This window comes from Oncorhynchus kisutch, linkage group LG29 (genome assembly GCF_002021735.2).
Source record: "Oncorhynchus kisutch isolate 150728-3 linkage group LG29, Okis_V2, whole genome shotgun sequence".
NCBI lineage: Eukaryota > Metazoa > Chordata > Actinopteri > Salmoniformes > Salmonidae > Oncorhynchus > Oncorhynchus kisutch.
The window spans coordinates 31,071,746-31,090,763 of record NC_034202.2 but is presented as its reverse complement, the minus strand read 5'-3'; the positions used below and the strand labels follow the sequence as shown (position 1 = coordinate 31,090,763).

The following is a 19,018-nucleotide window of genomic DNA, read 5'->3' as shown; positions in this document are numbered from 1 at the left end:
ACAGACACGTTTACTCCAAATGGAAATGTGAAAATTTGCAACAAAAACGAGAGTTTCAATTGGACAAATTCATGTTGGTAGCGGTGTTGTTCCATATGCTCTGTTTGCCCCCGTTTGGTTCTTCAACGGTAAACGGTTTCCGTTGCAGGACGTAATGAATACACCCCAGACGAGCTACGTACGCTGTTATTTCACGACACGCTTCCACATTTAATAGCGAAAGGAAAAAAGAAAAAAGAAAAAAAAATAGTTTTAGAGGTAGCTAACGCTATGCTCGTTTTAACTGGGTCTCACGACTCAACGGTGTGATTTGTAGGCTAAGAAGCCTGCTCCTGTAAGTATGTGTTCTGGCTTATAACGACGTCGACGTAGTAGACCATCTTTTTGCATGTAAAATAGCTTGATGATTTACTTGAATGTAAGCTAGCAGTCGTGCGAAGCGTTTATCCGATTCAACCTATACGCCTTTCTTTCATGTCAAGGGAATAAATATAGTGAATTTAGTGGCTCAGGTGATATGTCATGTGTGTTTGAAGTAATCCCTCTGTTAGCAGGAACCAGCAATTTCAGCGATGGGGAATACATCATCAAGGAGTTATTTACCAGGAATCGAAATGCAACCTGCAAAAACAACTCTGTTCAAACAGGAGCAAACTGGGACAAGATACAGAATTCCAGCTCTCATTTACCTAAAAGAGAGTCAGACATTCCTTGCCTTTGCAGAAAAGCGCTCTTCCCTCAGTGACAGTGATGCAAAAAGTATTGTTATGAGGCGAGGAACTCAACAAAATGGATCCACTCAGGTAAATGTCCCCTCCAAATCTAAACACATCACAGTCATAATACACAGTTGAAGGTGTTCATCTTTAATTGAGTTGTTTCATACAGCTTACAGTTTCTACTTGTTAATTTTTGTTCCATTGTTCCCCAGTGGTCAGAATCCCAGGAGCTGTTGTCAGCATGTTTACCAGACCACCGCACCATGAACCCCTGCCCGGTGTATGAGAAGAATACCAAGACTCTATTCCTGTTTTTCATCTGCATTTTAGGGAACACTTCGGAGCACCATCAGATCTGGACAGGCAAGAATAAGGCCCACCTGTGCTACATCACCAGTAATGATGAGGGCCAGAGCTGGAGCCCGACAAAGGACTTGACAGAGAGTGTGATTGGCAAAACGGTCAGAAGGTGGGCTACATTTGCTGTGGGACCAGGCCATGGCATTCAAATGGAGAGTGGAAGATTGATCATACCTACCTATGCCTATTATATCCACTTCAAATGCTTCTCCTTCCCCTTCCCCTTCACGGTACAGCCTCATGCTCTCTCAATATACAGTGACGACTTCGGTCAGACATGGCAAATGGGCAGGATGCTTCAAAGAAAGTCCTGTGAATGTGAGATGGCAGAGATCATAGACCACGAGGGCAGGAGTCACCTGTACTGCAACGCCCGCCATGGAGGACATAGAGTGGAGGCTCTGAGTGAGAGCAGTGGGGTTTACTATGACAAGCCTCGCTTGGCTCCGAGGTTAGTGGAGCCAGGCCATGGTGGTTGCCAAGGTAGTGTGATTGGCTTCCCTGCCCCTGAGCAAGGTGAAGAGGGCATGGGTGGTACCACATCATCACCACGGGCCTCAGACACACAAACATGGCTTCTCTTCACCCATCCGACCAATAAGAGGACGAGGAAAGACTTGGGAGTGTATTTGAACCGTTCCCCACTGCACACGTCAGGTTGGGACCGGCCCTGGATCGTCCACAGTGGACCCAGTGGTTACTCAGACCTGGCCTACAGTGAGGACACTGAGCACTTTGCTTGTCTGATGGAATGTGGGGAGAAGAGTGAGATTGAACAGATTGCTTTTGTGTCTTTTCCACTCAGTGATGTCATGCAGACCATTGATGAGAAAGAAAAGACCTTCTAGGTTTTCGTTAGGGTTGTATTTCAGAAATACACTCTAACTCCAATCAGATTTAGTGGTCAGTAGATGCATTATCATCCCTATACTTTATTAGTATAGAAAAAGAAGCAATCTGAAAAGAATATGATCATTTATATCAAAGTCGTTTTGTGTAGAAAAGGCAACTTACACTAAAATGTCATTGAAATGCAATCATAGTTAAATGTGATATAATCTGTAGATGTGATCATTTTATGAAGTCGGACTATGAACTGCAATGCATGCTGTCATGGGACAACAGTCTATTTAAACAGCATACCTTTGTTACTTATTTCTGCAATGTAACTCCTTTCACCTCTACATTGATTTAAAGGATTCAGTTCCTCATGCTTGTCAAGCACACTGTGAAGAGAATAACCTGCTCAGCCACAACTCTGCTCCCTGTTGAATGAACAGACATCCCTCGATCATGAAGTTGTTTGTTATCTACTGTGACTCATCTGTTCAAACTGCATGGGCTTCGCAATGCCACACTATCCAACCCTGTCTTTATGCACATTGTATCCCTGTCTGGACAGTTCAAACATTCCCCATAGCATTATAAATGTTATGACTATGTAATTTGTGAATGTTATTGATGTAATTTATGCTGTTGTTCAGACCCTCTGTAATGACAGTGAGCCACTCTGAAAAGTGTCTGCTAAAGGACAGATCAGCTTCATTTGCTGCGAACTCCAATGTGCCAAATTAGATTATTTTTCCCTGTCTCTAAGTAATGCTACAATATTAGTCCTGTCTCAACTATCTGCACAATCCTGTCCCTGCCTGTATCCATGGCTATGCAGAAAACATATTGTTAATAATTTCTGTGAATGGCATGCAGAACTATCTTTTGAAAATAAATGTAAAAAATCTGATAAACTATGTTTAGCTTTTTGATTTACAAAGTGTTCTGAGCAAACAATGTGGTACAACTGCCTTCCACCTTTATCTCCGGGCCAGGGTTGAACTTATTTAGCAGGTACATGAAGAAATCAGTTTACTTATTAACATGTTATTATCAATTATGTAACAAAAGTGAACAATCTTGCTTTCTTATAAAATACAGTGCATTCGGAAAGTATTCAGACCCTTTGACTTTTTCCACATTTTGTTACGTTTACAACCTTATTCTAAAATTGATTAAATGGCTTTTTTAATATAATTAATATACACACAATACCCCATAATTACAAAGCAAAAAGAGGTTATAAGTAAAGGGTACATTTGCAAAAATGTATAAAAACCTGTTTTCGCTTTGTCATTATGGGATATTGTGTGTAGATTGATGAGGGGAAAAAATATCAATTTTAGAATAAGGCTGTAACGTAACAACGTGGAAAAAGTCAAGGGGTCTGAATACTTTTCGAATGCATTGTATAATAATATAAACTCAGAATACCTCTTCCATAATGCAACGTTGTGTACAGTTTAAGAATAACTACTCATAGTATGTAATAACTACTCATAGCATGGAATAACTACTCATAGTATGTAATAACTACTCATAGCATGGAACAACTACTCATAGCATGGAACAACTACTCATAGCATGGAACAACTACTCATAGTATGTAATAACTACTCATAGCATGTAATAACTACTCATAGCATGGAACAACTACTCATAGTATGTAATAACTACTCATAGTATGTAATAACTACTCATAGCATGGAACAACTACTCATAGCATGGAACAACTACTCATAGTATGTAATAACTACTCATAGCATGTAATAACTACTCATAGCATGGAACAACTACTCATAGCATGGAACAACTACTCATAGTATGTAATAACTACTCATAGCATGTAATAACTACTCATAGCATGGAACAACTACTCATAGCATGGAATAACTACTCATAGTATGTAATAACTACTCATAGCATGGAACAACTACTCATAGTATGTAATAACTACTCATAGCATGGAACAACTACTCATAGTATGTAATAACTACTCCTAGTATGTAATAACTACTCATAGCATGGAACAACTACTCATAGCATGGAACAACTACTCATAGTATGTAATAACTACTCCTAGTATGTAATAACTACTCATAGCATGGAACAACTACTCATAGCATGGAATAACTACTCATAGCATTGAATAACTACTCATAACAGTGTATTTTTACATCATCTTATCCCATCACAATAAATTGTGCTTTACAGAGGATGTTTTTTCCTTACATATTTACATAATGAAAAAAAATATTTAGACTTCAGGCAAGGTCCAAAGCTGCGTAATGATTAACAGTGAACTGTAAGTTTGTTTGAATGTCAACAGCTGGCAGTGGCTTTGTCGACCCAGTCCCATAGATGCACAGACCCGTCTACAGCAGCAGAGAGGACAGTCTTAGGTCGACTTGGATGCCAAACATGAGTGGTGACCACAGCTGATGAAGTGTCAAACTGATCCTCAGACATCGTGTGACCACGGTGGACAAAAATAGGCTGGAATTCCACCAACTCCGGTCTCCAAGAGGCAGTGTTGTAGATTTGCACCATTCCATCAAAACCTAGAAGAGGAGATAAATTAAATAGTTAATTGAGGAAAAGTTGCTTTATTATGACAGCCGTTCTAAAAAAGCAAGAACAGCTTTGTTCTGTCCATAAGACATTCACTAATGTCATTAATCCAACAAAAATGAAAGAGTGACATGGTGCTTACCTGAAACAGCAAGGCAGTTGTCTAAAGCTGGCGCTCATGTCACCTTCAGGAAGTCATTATCGGTAGTTTTCCTCTGGACATCAAGCTGGGCTTTACTCACGGGGGCTCTTAGGTCCCTAAGATCAGACACAAACACTTGGCAGGAGGAGGAGAGCCGTGCTACACTACAGGAGGATGGGTCTGATGAGAACAGGTCTGTCTTAACACCCATACACCATTGGGCTCCCTCTCTCCCTCCAGCTGGGGTTTGCTGAAGAGCTGAAGGCTTCCGTGTGTCCCCCACATACAGGTCACCAGGCACAAGCGAGAAATACACTGCCACTCACAAACTGCAGGGAGCTCAGTGCATCTGGACTGTCTGTTTCTGTGATAGAAGGAAACAAAATAACTGTTATAGATGTGTTTCTACACCCAATATCATATTGTAAAGGAAATTATAAATCGACACAGTCCAAAAAGGCTACAGTGTATATAAAACAGGTTATTATCTACAGAGTAAAGTGGTTTCCCTGACATCAGCTCAGTCAGTTGAATATCGCTGATCTGAGAGCCATGGAGAATGCTGGGGTTTCCAGTTCATCCGGAGGCTGGCTTGACACCTTTATCTGATAATGCACTCTTTAGTTGTATGTCTCCAGTACTCTTTATGACATCTATCATTTGAAGACAAATCACGCAACAGAAATGTGCTTTCAATGTGGGCAAGACCAATGTGTACTGTGACCTAATCAGGTTGTAAATCATCCATGCCTAGTGGATGTAGCTACAGTATAAAGTGGAGAGTAGATTAAACTGTAATACACTGAAAATATGACGAGGAGACAGTAGGTTTACTCACCACAATCCCCTCCTCCTAAGTCCCACAACAGGAGCTTGGTGCTGAAGCCGTCATTGGTAACGACACAAGAAACAAGAGTTGGAAAGTAGCCATTTACAGTTTTTTCAAATGCGTACAAGCATTTTTTGGAACAATGTTGTCGCAAGACACAGAACTCTGTTGCAAAACAGTAAATGTGTTTTCAAAATGTAGTTGCCTTCCTAAAATATAAATAGTCATCAAAACTATATTATACTGTCATAATAGCAAATACGTTCATTTAAAAAAACGACTGCCTGCAAAAAGACTAATGCAACCATACTTATCTCTTGGGTCCATGCAGACAAAACAAAAAGTGAATCTGTCTTTTAAAAATCCCAGTACATTTTTTGCAGTCACTAAATCATGATGATCAAAATTGGAAGTACAACTATCCAAAGGTGCTGAATTATGGGTAATTACTGTCCTTTCATGCATATTTCAGGAAACAATTCCATACACATCAAATCAAATATTAATCCTGATTAAAAAAAGAAAAGAAAATAAGCACATTGTGTGCAGGACTTATTCATCACATACCAATTCCATGTATTCAATACATACAGTGCATTCGAAACCCCCTCCCTTTTCCACATTTTGTTACATTACAGCCGTATTCTAAAATTGATTCATAAAAAAAAATACACCACAATACACCATAATGACAAAGCAAAAACAGGTTTAGACATTTTTGCAAATTTATAAAAACAAAAACAAAATATCTTATTTACATAAATATTCAGACCCTTTGCTGAGACTCAGGTGCATCTTTTTTTCCATTGATCAATTGATCATCATTCTACAACTTGGAGTCCACCTGTGGTAAATTCAATTGATTGGACATGATTTGGAAAGGCAGAAAAAACAAGTGTAACATCATAACAGCAACTCTTATTGTGTATGTCTGACAAAGCTATTCTGTCTCCATCAGGGTCTCTCTGACAATATACATGATATACAATCTCACCATGGTTACATGTGTACTGTACATTTCAATAGATCATCAATGTACCTGTATCTGCGAGGACAACCGAAGTGTCCAACAATATATTCTTGGGCATAACAGAACCGTCTGCAGAGTCCTCTATAACCACACGTCCAATATTGCATCTCTGCATCATCAGCTGTTAGAACAACAGTAAAACAATCATGGAACAATTAGTAGAAGAACATTTCAACTACACTATTTTTGTAATTTGTTAATGACTAGAATACTTATGAGCTGTTATTATATTACCTTTAATGATGATCAATCAATGTTAACAGTATAACCAATGTCAAGCTAAAACATTACCATTGAAGATCTTACATTTACCGTATGATCCGTATAATCAGAAATGTGCAATTTCTTTTACATTTATTTAACCAGGTAGGCTAGTTGAGAACAAGTTCAATGTCTTTAGAGCAATGTCTTTAATGGTAAAATAAGAACTAATGATCCAAAACATTTCTCCCAAATACACATCAGCAGGTACACTGATGAAATCCCATTTTACAGGTATGATGCAGACCTGCGGCATTACATAACAAAGCCAAGGTACTGTATCCACTGCTTACCCTCAACAGCCAAAAGCATCAGGAGAAGTACAAGGACAACCAAGCCCAATCGCTTCATGTTTTGTCAACACTAAGTTCTCAGGCAAATGCAGTTCTCAGGGCTGATGCTGCATTTATACAGTATTTCACCCCCAGGGGGAGGAGACAATGGGTTCTGTCCAAATCACAATTGCAGAGTATTATTGAAAGATAGGTGTTTTGGGGGGTAAAAATGGGTACTATATCCTCCTTACAGAACTCCTCAGGTGCAGGTTCTTGAAAAGGAGGAAATATATTTATTTTTTTAAATGGTTGAAAAATAATGTTTTCACAAAATGTATGCACTTTACTAGTATTAGCAGACCAATATAGACATCTGTAGCGCAGGCAACACCGAAAAATATTCAACTTCTCTGCATTGGCAAAAAAGGTAGTTGTATAATTAACAACAGTATCTTGCAGGATTCATTAGTTGGAATTGTAAGAGTTGTTGCCCTGTTCCTTTCTCTGCAATTGTCGTTCTAATGGAATCCAGAAAGAACAAAAACCTGTCCTCAAACATTTACATTAAAAAGTACAAAGTTATAGGCAAAAACACAAAACATCCCTTAAATGTTTTTCTTGATCAAAAAACATGGAAAACAACCACTTTGTGTGAAGTATTAATTTACCATCCTTACAAACCAATGTACATTACTGTATTGTACACAGGCTGGTCATCTACCTGTGGTCAACATCATCATGAAGAAAAACAATGTGCAGTACATTGAGACATCAAGTGGTTCACTTGGAATTGTTGTATTTTTTTTTTACCTTCATTTAACTAGGCAAGTAAGTTAAGAACAAATTCTTATTTTCAATTATGGCCTAGGAACAGTGGGTTAACTGCCTGTTCAGGGGCAGAATGACAGATTTGTACCTTGTCAGCTCGGGGGCTTGAACTTGCAACCTTCAATTTACTAGTCCAACACTCTAACCACTAGGCTACCCTGCCGCCCCAATGCTTGGGTTGTGGGTTTGATTCCCACTCATTACTGTAAATTGCCCTGGATAAGATCGCCTATGGAAAATAGACCATTTCAGTTTTCACAATATGTTGCAAAGTATTTCAAGAAACTGGAAAAAATACACCAAGCAAGTATTTTTATATTCCGCAAGTATTATCAGATTAACTCAAGTTGCAAATGCTGGTAAACACTCAAATATATTTAGTTTACATTTTAATTCCACAAAAGTAGTGCACTGGGCCTTTACTAGTCCTGTATTAGAGGACCAATATTGACTCTTCAGCGCGGGCAAAAAACTCGCAGCACCCCACCCACAAACTACTTCCTGCGACTATGGTGAATTATCTCAATAACCATTTGATTAAGATACAAACAACTCATCCAGCTGTGTCTTTTCCACAGTGTTTAATACTGGTCTTTCAGTACACCGCTCGGGCCCAGATCTAAATACGGCTGTCGTTTTTATGATACTGCCGATGCTGTCAAACTGCAATGAAACTGCACGAAACACACCACTCTGATGACGCAGGAGCTATTGTTAACTGCACAACACGTAGACTCACCGTCATATTGAAATGGTATACTACGCCCTCTAGTGTTGCGGGATCAGACAGACTACTGGCCCTCCAGTGAGAGACAAATACCGCATAATATAGTGTGTGGTCTAAGCATACCAATTTGTAGTCGTATAATGACATCGGTTTAGGTCCTCAACTAGCCTACTTATTTCCATATCTTTATTTGATCTAAATGGCAGTGATTTGTCTTCTGTTTGATAGTCACTAGCCCTGAGAGGAACTCAGAGCTGTTGGTCCTGCAAACCAAACATTTTATGGGATTCAAAATGAACAAATATTACAGGATACAAAACTATGACCAGGAAAGGGTAGTCTAAACTGAAGACATCAGGATTGTAATAGTAACCTATGGGTGAGCAGAATATGTGCCACAGGTTTTATTTCCTCGTTCATCTCTATTCAGTCCTTCTCCCCCACTGTTCAGTGTATCACCTGTACACAGGAAGTCGAATGGATAGGCGGCTTGGTTTCTGTCTACAATAGGTTTATTATCGACATTTTTTTTAGTTACGCTAAATAAACACAAATTAGTGTCGGAATTAATGAACTTTTCGGATATTCTGATATCCTTCAGAATACTTTCTATAGGGGAAAAATGACAACCTATTCGTAATGACTGGTGTGGATTTACCTGCGAGACACCTGTCGCTGTTGCCATCCTATTGAAGACAATGGACCGAGGCTGTCGATAATCATTCTCAAGGCTTGTAGAATTTGACCGAAACTAGACAAATAATTAAACATTTCAAGCACAGTGAAATCAAATTTGGATCAATTGCCAAACGTGACGTTCTTCTGTCATGGATTTGTTGGATTCTGGAACGAAGTTTACCCCGAAAACGCAGGTATTGTAATGCTACTAATACAGTTGTTATAACGCTATCGATAATCTATTTTGTCTAATCTAAGCAAATCTTTATAGCAAGTTTCATAAAATGTAGGCTATGTGTAATTGTAATATAATTGTGTGAATACACCCCTGATTTCCACTCTACAAATACACTGAGTGTACAAAACATTCCCACGTACATACGCTCAGTGTATTTCTAGAGTGGAAACCAGGGGTTGATTCATTGTACCGATTCTGTTAAAAAAAGCAACAGAAAATCAACAAAACCATTTGACTCCAAACGCTGTTGAGTTCTGTTTTGTTCTTAAACATATGTTGTAGTTCAGTCGTATCTCTTTAAAAAAACTAGAGAATGGGATAATTTGGATGGAACCCTGTGGACTTCACTCCAGTCTTCGTGGGGCATGCTCTACAAGGTGTCGAAAGCTTCCACAGGGATGCTGGCCCATGTTGACTCCAATTTTTCCCACAGTTGTGTAAAGTTGGCTGGATGTCCTTTGGGTGGTGGACCATTCTTGATACACAGGGGAAACTGTTGAGCATGAAAAACCTAGCAGCGTTGCACTTCTTGACACACTCAAACTGGTGCGCCTGGCATTTTCTACCATAACCTGTTCAAAGCCACTTAAATCTTTTGTCTTGCCCATTCATCCTCTAAATGGCACACATACACAATCCATGTCTCAATTGTCTCAAGGCTTAAAAATATTTTAACCTGTCTCCTCCCCTTCATCTACACTGATTGATGTGGATTTAACAAGTGACATCAATAAGGGATCATAACTTTCACCTGGATTCATCTGGTCAGACTATGTCATGGAAGAGCAGGTGTTCTTAATGTTTTGTATGCAAGGTGTATTATGTAAGCAGCATTCCTCTCAGTGCTGCTCCCTTTGAATTGGAATGCCTGGTAGATCATATGGCCTAGGCTGCATGTGAGTCAATTTGTCAAAAAGGGTATGGCTCTTTAGACACATAAGAGTAGTCTATAACTGATACATTCAAGTAGGGTGTGGTTGTTGGAAAATGTAGTAACTGTTGAATCTGACAGGACTTGACTTGCACTGGTTAGTTCAATTGCAGTAACAATTAATATAACTGTGTTATGGGAGACATTTCTCTTTTGCTGCCATTGACATGAGCACTGAAATGTTTATGTTGAAATTAAATGCAAGTAAAATAACATTTATTTTCTCACTTGTAGGATGATGACTGGGAAAATTCTGTCACATTCTTGCCAGCCCCAGACACCAAGAAGCTGGAGAAAAACAGAGGGAGTAAAACACTTTATGTTGGGATTGGCCTCGTGGGGTTGGCAGCTGTCATTGCGCTGACGACAGGCCTGCTGGTTTGGCATTTTCACTGTGAGTATATTGTCCACCTCGACTAAATCCCTATAGAGCCATTACCCATTATTATAGTTATTCTGGTCCCATTAGTATACTTATTCTGGCCTCATTAGTATACTTATTCTGGTCCCAGTAGTATACTTATTCTGGTCCCAGTAGTATACTTATTCTGGCCTCATTAGTATACTTATTCTGGTCCCAATAGTATACTTATTCTGGTCCCAGTAGTATACTTATTCTGGCCTCATTAGTATACTTATTCTGGTCCCAGTAGTATACTTATTCTGGCCTCATTAGTATACTTATTCTGGTCCAGTAGTATACTTGTTCTGGTCCCAGTAGTATACTTATTCTGGTCCGATTAGTATACTTATTCTGGTCCAGTAGTATCCTTATTCTGGTCCCAGTACTATACTTATTCTGGCCTCATTAGTATACTTATTCTGGTCCTATTAGTATACTTATTCTGGTCCCAGTAGTATACTTATTCTGGCCTCATTAGTATACTTATTCTGGTCCTATTAGTATACTTATTCTGGTCCCAGTAGTATACTTATTCAGGCCTCATTAGTATACTTATTCTGGTTCCATTAGTATATTTATTCTGGTCCCAGTAGTATACTTACTCTAGCCTCATTAGATACTTATTCTGGCCTCATTAGTATACTTATTCTGGTCCCAGTAGTATACTTACTCTAGCCTCATTAGTATACTTACTCTAGCCTCATTAGTATACTTATTCTGGTCATATTAGTATACTTATTCTGGTCCAGTAGTATACTTATTCTGGCCTCATTAGTATACGTATTCTGGTCCTATTAGAATACTTATTCTGGTCCCAGTAGTATACTTATTCTGGTCCCATTAGTATACTTATTCTGGTCCCAGTAGTGTACTTATTCCGGCCTCATTAGTATACTTATTCTGGTCCCAGTAGTATACATATTCTGGTCCTCACTCCTGTCCCTCTCTTATTTTGCAGTGCGGAGAGGAGAGGTGCGATTGACAAAGATGTACATTGGCTCTATGAGTATCACCAACCAAAGATTTATAGATTCCTACGACAACCCCGACAGCAATGAGTTCAAACAACTGGCCATGCAGGTGTCACAGCAGGTAAGACAGGGTGATGATGACCTTCTCTATTATTTGTAGCAAATCCTGGTAGCTACAATAACGCGTTTCATCTTGCTGCTTTTCAGCTGAAGGGGATCTACTCTAAATACAAAGATCTGGATAAATATTTAGTGGGATCCACAGTGCAAGCCTTCAGGTATTTGTTCCCCATTTAACCACTCCCCTAAGGTCACTTTGAAATTCAGAGATAGTTATGGTTGCTTACTTGAAGATGATGACATTATAAAGACATTACAACAAAGGGTAGCAGACAGTACATTTGTTTAAATTCAACCCACAATTGTTATGTTTTCTTGCTGCTTAACATATTCAAAATTACAATGCACTATGTCTTTCCACTGTAGTGAAGGCAACAGAGGGAGTGAGGACAATGTAGTGGCCTACTACCTGTCTGAGTTTGATGTACCGATCGGTCGGGGGTCTGCGGTGGATGAAGCTATTGGCACCATGGATCCGATGAAGGGAAGTCTGAAGGGGAGGATGGGGATGGGTCGCCGGCCAACCAGCTCCCTGCTCATCAACAACGTGATCTCTGGAGGTACAGTAAAGGGTGAATATCACTCTGCCTTTGGATGTGAAAAGTTACCTATACTCTTGTATGCATCCCTGTTTATTAAGGCCTATGTTAATAGGAGCTTTTGTAGTAATTTCCTTCACATTCTCTATCCCTCAGTTAAAAAAAGAGCTGTTAAAGGTCAGAGCAGATGTTTTTATTTGCTCCATGCTAATGTCTCATATGTGCTTCCATTTCACAGCTCTGGATCCACGTATGACAAAGGCCTTATTGGCTGGTGAGAAACAACATTCGCTGTTATGGTTTCAACTATTATCTTTCTGGATGTCACAGGCTGTCCTTGTACAGCTCACTGAGCTTGTCTACTGTATCTGTCTGTCCGTTTCCCAGCCTCCCAAACCTATTCCTATCACATCAGTGAGAATCACACGGCCACATTACAGTCACCTGGCTTTCCTGATTCTCCATACCCTCCAAACACATATGTGTTGTGGAGACTACATGCTGACCGAGGCTACAGGATTAAACTGGAGTTTGACACCTTCAACTTGGAGGGTGACTGTCAGAACGACTTCATCAAGGTGTATGACTCCCTGGTGCCATTGGAGCGGCAGGTCATGGCAGAGTGAGTAGTTGTACAGTACTTTTAGGATCAAGAGAAAGTGGAGACAAGAAACACAGTCAACATTTTCCCATTGATATTCCCTTCAGATACTAGCCTCATGACTAATGAGTTCCATCCAAGTGCAACTGTCTGCCTCAGTTAAGTCATGTGTTGATCTCTGTCCAGGAAATGTGGATATTACACTCGCAATGAGCCTCTGTCGTTCATTTCCTCTGGAAACGTCATGCTGCTGACACTGGTAACCAACAAGGAGAAGAACTTCCCTGGCTTCAGAGCCACCTACTCTCAGGTTCCCCTCAATAGCCAAGGTGCAGCTACTATTATGATGATCACGGGGTGTACCATGTTGTGTCCCTAATGGGCATGAGACTCATTATCTGTTACTCTTTCTGTGTAGATTGTGGTGGTCAATTATCAGGACTTAATGGCACCTTCACATCTCCAAACTTTCCCTCCCATTACCCACCTCTGACCAAGTGTGTCTGGGATATTGAGGTAAACAAATGTTCAGTTTGTGTTGTGGAGCCTGCTGCTGACCTTTTAGAGTGAGAATATGTTTATTTCTGAAGTTCCACCTACCATTCTATTCTCTTTCAGGTCCCAAAAGGGAAGTCTGTCAAGGTGCAGTTCAACAAGCTGTTGATGTCTGAGCCAGGACAGAACAATAATAATTGTCCTAAGGACTACGTAGAGATCAACAGTGAAAAGTGAGTCATGGGATCTTCTTGGTGTCAGTATATCCGTTAGGAATTTGGAAGAATTTACTATTAATATCAGCAATGACTCTGCAATGTCCCTAATTGATGAACATTGCTGATCTTTGCCTCTTTAAACTTTTATGTTGCAGGCTATGTGGCGATAAGCCCTACAGCACTGTGGTCACCAGCACAGTCAACAAGATAGTCGTGATATTTAACTCTGACATGTCCTATGTGGATTCAGGTTTCACTGCTGAGTTTGAAGCCTTTGTGCCAACTACTCGTAAGCCAGAAACATTGTTATCAGTACACAGTTGTTTCTTAAACTAACATCTACAGTGTATACTGTTATCAGTACAGATCTGCAGTGAGTACAGACCTATAACTACGTTATAACATGTCTATTCTTCTCAAGTGTTTCCATCTGAGTGTGTTTAACTTTTATAACGTCATCTTTGTAAACAGATGCTTGATTTGCCTCTACAAGAGAGATTAGGTTACCTCCAAATGATTATGATGTAATCTGAGTTGTCTTGTCTCTGTACAGAGTGTGAGCCAGATCAAATCAAATGTAGAAATGGTCTTTGTAAAGTCAAGTTCTGGCAGTGTGATGGAGTCAATGACTGTGGGGACAGCACAGATGAGGAAAACTGTGGTAAGTCAACACTATACATCAGTAGAGAGGTCACGCAAGATTATATCATCATTGCTACCACTGTGTGTTACTGTGTCCTCTCTGTAGGGAGTTGTAAATCAGGTGAGTTTACCTGTCGGAATGGAAGCTGTATCTCCGAGAGACTGAAATGTGATGGCCGTGCTGACTGTGCTGACGGCTCTGATGAATCAAAATGTGCAAAATGTACGTATCCAAAGATAAATAGCTGTAGTAGAATACAACTGGCTACCATATAAACATGACCTTTGACCTTTGTGTGACTGACTCCCCATCTCCTTGTATCCAGCTCTAGCCCTGCAATGCTCAGAGTATACTTACAAGTGTAAGAACAACATGTGCATCAGCAAGCTGAACCCAGAGTGCGATGAAGAAGAGGACTGTGATGATGGCTCAGACGAGGCAGACTGTCGTAAGTTTAGATATCTCACACAGCTTCCTCTACATCATCAGACCAACTTTTACCACCATTACCCTGACTTCTGAATGTAATTTGGATTACATTTTATTTGACTATTTAAAACAACAGGCAAACAATACATGTACCAAAATCACAGAGGGTGTATTATGTAGACAAAAAGTCTGACTTGTTTCCATTGTGGTCCTCCTTTATTTACTGATTGTTTTGTCTGTGTGTCTGTGTGCAGAGTGTGGTATACGGCCTTATAGACACTCCCGTATTGTGGGTGGGCAGGCCTCCATTGAGGGGGAGTGGCCCTGGCAGGTTAGCCTTCACATCCGAGGGTCTAGCCATGTGTGTGGAGCCTCAGTTATCAACGACCGCTGGCTCGTCACTGCTGCCCACTGTGTCCAGGATGACGTCAAAGTCAAGTACGTCAAAGTCACTTGCTCACCTTATTGTTCCTCTTTCTACTCTTTCTACGTTTAATTCACACCATTGTACGTTTCCCCAATTGATTAACTGCTCTAAGGACTGTTCCCTGTAACCTCTCCTGTTTACAGTTCAGCTTTCAAAATCTTTGTGGTCTTGAGGATTGAGGACCGTGAACTAATAGTATGTTTTCTAACAGATATTCTCAACCTCAACAATGGGAAGCATACCTTGGACTTCATGTTCAGAGTCAGACTAACAAGTGGACGCTGAAGAAGAACCTGAAACAGATCATCCAGCACCCTGGCTACCAAGCCCAGACCTATGACAATGACATAGCTCTTATGGAACTGGACAGTCCTGTCACACTCAACCAGAACATCTGGCCAATCTGTCTGCCCACAGCCAGGCATTACTTCCCTGCTGGCAAGCCAGTGTGGATCACTGGCTGGGGGACCACCAGAGAGGGGGGTGAGTTGAATCCGGTGTATAGCTGCAGTAGTTTCCCCCACCTTGTTCTGTAGTAATACACTTCACATTTCCTCATGTTTTAACCTCTGACTACTGTTGATGCTGACTGAGTGTCATTCACTATCCCAGGTTTCGAGGCATCAATGTTGCAGAAGGCAGAGGTCCGTATCATCAATGCCACAGTATGTAACACCCTGATGGAAGGACAGACCACTTCCAACATGTTATGTGCTGGTGTACTGGACGGAGGAGTAGATGCCTGTCAGGTAACCCCGCCAGCAGCTAGATGATCTTTCTTGTTGCATATTTACTTTCCCCCTCTTTACGTCATCATCATCATCATCATGCTGTCTTTGCCCTGCTCTTTTTGTCAGGGAGACTCTGGAGGTCCGTTGTCCTCCATGGAGAACAGTGGACGTTTCTTCTTGGCTGGAGTGGTGAGCTGGGGGGACGGCTGTGCCCGCAGGAACAAGCCTGGTGTCTACACCCAAGTCACCAAATACAGGGACTGGATAAAGCAGAAGACCGGAGTGTAGCTGAGAAGACCAGGGTCTAGCTGAGTGGGAAACCTGGTTGTCAAGCCTGAGCAATACTTAGCCCTCAGAAGATTGGTCTTTGTCCAAGTTCTTAAAATCCCCAGACCTTTGATTGGTATGCATTAAGGTTATTATAGTAAACTAATGCAGAAACTAAAACAAAAATGTATCTTGAAAAAACTATTTAGTAAACTGAAATAAAATAATGAACAAACCTGTTTCAAAAAACTAAAACTATACTGAAACGATTATCTTTGACTCCAAAACTAACTAAAATAAAATAAAAACCATAATGAGTTATGTTCAGTTTGAGTTTTTTTCTAAACTTCTGATTGGGTTTTCAATGGGGTTCAAAGGCGGATGAAGGCTGCAACTGATACCTTACAAATTTATGCACTCAATACCCTAAGTCGCTCTGGATAAGAGCATTTGCTAAATTACTCAAATGTAAATGTAAAAAGTTGTGAAGCTTTATGGGGTTTTTTCAGCTACTGAATCTGGTGGGTAAATGTTTCCAGGAGATGTTTCAAATAGGCCTAGTTTGTGCATCACTATCCCTAGCTATCACTAGCTAACAGGGAAAAAATTGTCTAGGTAGCTAACTTGATTCCTCTTACATGTACTACTACGTTTTAAAAAAGCACTGGATTGGTGTAAATATGGGGTTTCCTTCTACATGATTATTTTTCAACAGCCTCAGCTCTATTACCTTTAAATCCAAGTCACAATGAGATTGACTTTATAATATAAACCTATCCTATGAGCTGACCCATCAGCTTGTGTATAACTGCCCAGTGTCATGTAAAACTCTCATTGGGAACTATTTCACACTGGGAATATTTTTACATGACACCTTTCAGTGGTAAGAAGTGACATCCCAAAAACAACACACATGCTATACAACCCAAATGGCTCATAGCAATACTAAAACTGAAACTAAATAATATAAAAACTAAATATACACATTTTTAGCAAATTCAAACTAAATAAAAAAACTAGCAAATCAGGTCCGAAAACTAACTTAAAATAAAATGTATTTCAAATTGTAAAAAATTAAACGAATAGAAATAAAAAACTAATTTAAAAACAAAACTATAATAACCTTGGTATGCACACTACAGTATGTGACTACTGGGACTCTACAAGACTCAACAAGGAGTTTTCATTATTTTACACTTATGTTGTAAATGTTGTTTGGTTCTATCCAAACGTATTACTTTATACAGAATATACCATTCTTACATACCTATACATACACTTACTTAAAAATAGACTGGGCATTACATTAGCTGTGTTATTATCTTGTTTAAATACATATTTAGTAAGCATTGGTTGCAGGTTAAAGACGGATTTTTGCACCCAAGTGCATTAAATTGCCTGCTTTTGTGACCTTGTAGGCATTTTTCCACCCTGGGTTTCTTTATTTAGAATTTGCTTTGTTCATGTGTTAGAATCCTTATCGTTTGTTTTTCCAAAAGTGATGTGTTATATGAAGTTTTGTGGATTCTTAAAATCTCATATGTCTTTGTATTTTTATATTATGTTTTGGTAATGTAGGTGTTTTCTTTTTAGGATATGTTTTCATTTCCTGTTTATATTTATTTTTTAATTGATCATACCTCATATGCTGTACCTCAGTAAACCTGACAGCTTGTGTACCTGCATTTTAAAAATATCTTTCTAATATGCTCTGAGATGTAGGGCCCTTTTCTGTCAAAACAGGTGACTGGGTTTCTGAGATACCATACGACTAAAAATGACTGTCCTGGGTACTTAGTTAATGGTTTGATTGAACAGGGAAATGGTAAAGGAAAATATTTCACATATTCAGAGAGCTATACTTTACACATTTTAGATATGAATTAAGGTATTTTGTGATTTTATACTAAACTCAGTTCATAGATTTTTATATTTTCTTCCCGAGACATATTTAAATTTGTAAACAATATGTAAATGTCATAGAGCATAGAGAGCTTTTGGTGTGTAATATATTTCTGGTTTATATTATGTCAATATGGTTGGTTGCTTGGTCCTTGTCTAGGTTTATACATTAGTTAAAAGTACCTCTCATTGCTCCTTGTACACATTTTAACAAGTGATGTTAACATTACTATGGCAGCGTTTACACAGGCAGCCTAATTCTGATCTTTTTTTCCCCAGTAATTGGTGTTTAGAAAATATCTAATTGCTCAAAAAAGGAAACAAATGGCCTTTGTTTTTAAAGCAGCCTATATACTCTGTTCTATGTATCCATTCCATTCTGGTGCTTACAGTATATCATTAATTCGTTGTTGTATGTAAATTAGATTATTTTTTCTTGTGTACAGTTTAGGAAATTTTTATTGATAATTTTAAAACGCGTATGTTGTGTGAGTGTCAAGCTGAGCTTGTAATACACAAAGGCCCAGTAACAACACCAAAAAGACTTATTTGTGGAATTTCAGGGTCCTGACAACCTGTGCTTTTACTTGAGTTTGTGATTATTGTAATGTACTTTACAGTAATTTCACCATTCTCTGAAAATATTAGATTGTGGGAGTGCCAATGTGCCTTATTTCAGTGTAATTCTATGTAAAGCCTAGTTTCATATTAAATTACAATACCCTGTATGATTGGGGAAATGAGTCTGAAGTGAAATGTCTTTTGTTGTGTATTATCTAAAGAACTTGTTTTAATTTCGTGCATCGAATGCAACCAGAATCGAGGAAATTGGAAGTACCCACGGTAGACTTA

At 39.3% G+C, this 19,018-nt stretch overlaps 2 protein-coding genes and 1 pseudogene across 3 annotated transcripts; 2 read left to right on the top strand and 1 right to left on the bottom strand.

Annotated features, from left to right (window-relative positions):
- Positions 1-143: 143 nt before the first annotated feature.
- Positions 144-3,026, top strand: LOC109874297 (sialidase-3). Of its 2 annotated transcripts, none has more exons than XM_020466151.2 (3): positions 144-334; positions 555-803; positions 932-3,026. In XM_020466151.2, exons 2-3 carry the CDS (start codon positions 573-575, stop codon positions 1,925-1,927), a joined length of 1,227 nt encoding a protein of 408 aa, XP_020321740.1. In that variant the 5' UTR covers positions 144-334; positions 555-572; the 3' UTR covers positions 1,928-3,026. The 2 variants fall into 2 exon arrangements, with proteins under 2 accessions (XP_020321740.1, XP_020321741.1); XM_020466152.2 differs by having other exon boundaries at positions 552-803.
- LOC109873879 (WD repeat-containing protein 73-like) lies at positions 2,873-8,591 on the bottom strand (annotated as a pseudogene).
- Positions 8,592-9,006: 415 nt separating this feature from the next.
- st14b (ST14 transmembrane serine protease matriptase b) lies at positions 9,007-18,912 on the top strand. Its single transcript, XM_020465885.2, has 18 exons — positions 9,007-9,445; positions 10,655-10,814; positions 11,782-11,915; positions 12,002-12,072; positions 12,281-12,474; positions 12,692-12,727; positions 12,841-13,075; positions 13,241-13,383; positions 13,473-13,570; positions 13,673-13,782; positions 13,923-14,056; positions 14,321-14,428; positions 14,516-14,632; positions 14,736-14,858; positions 15,094-15,277; positions 15,478-15,749; positions 15,879-16,015; positions 16,124-18,912. Exons 1-18 carry the CDS (start codon positions 9,401-9,403, stop codon positions 16,283-16,285), a joined length of 2,463 nt encoding a protein of 820 aa, XP_020321474.1. The 5' UTR covers positions 9,007-9,400; the 3' UTR covers positions 16,286-18,912.
- Positions 18,913-19,018: the final 106 nt, after the last annotated feature.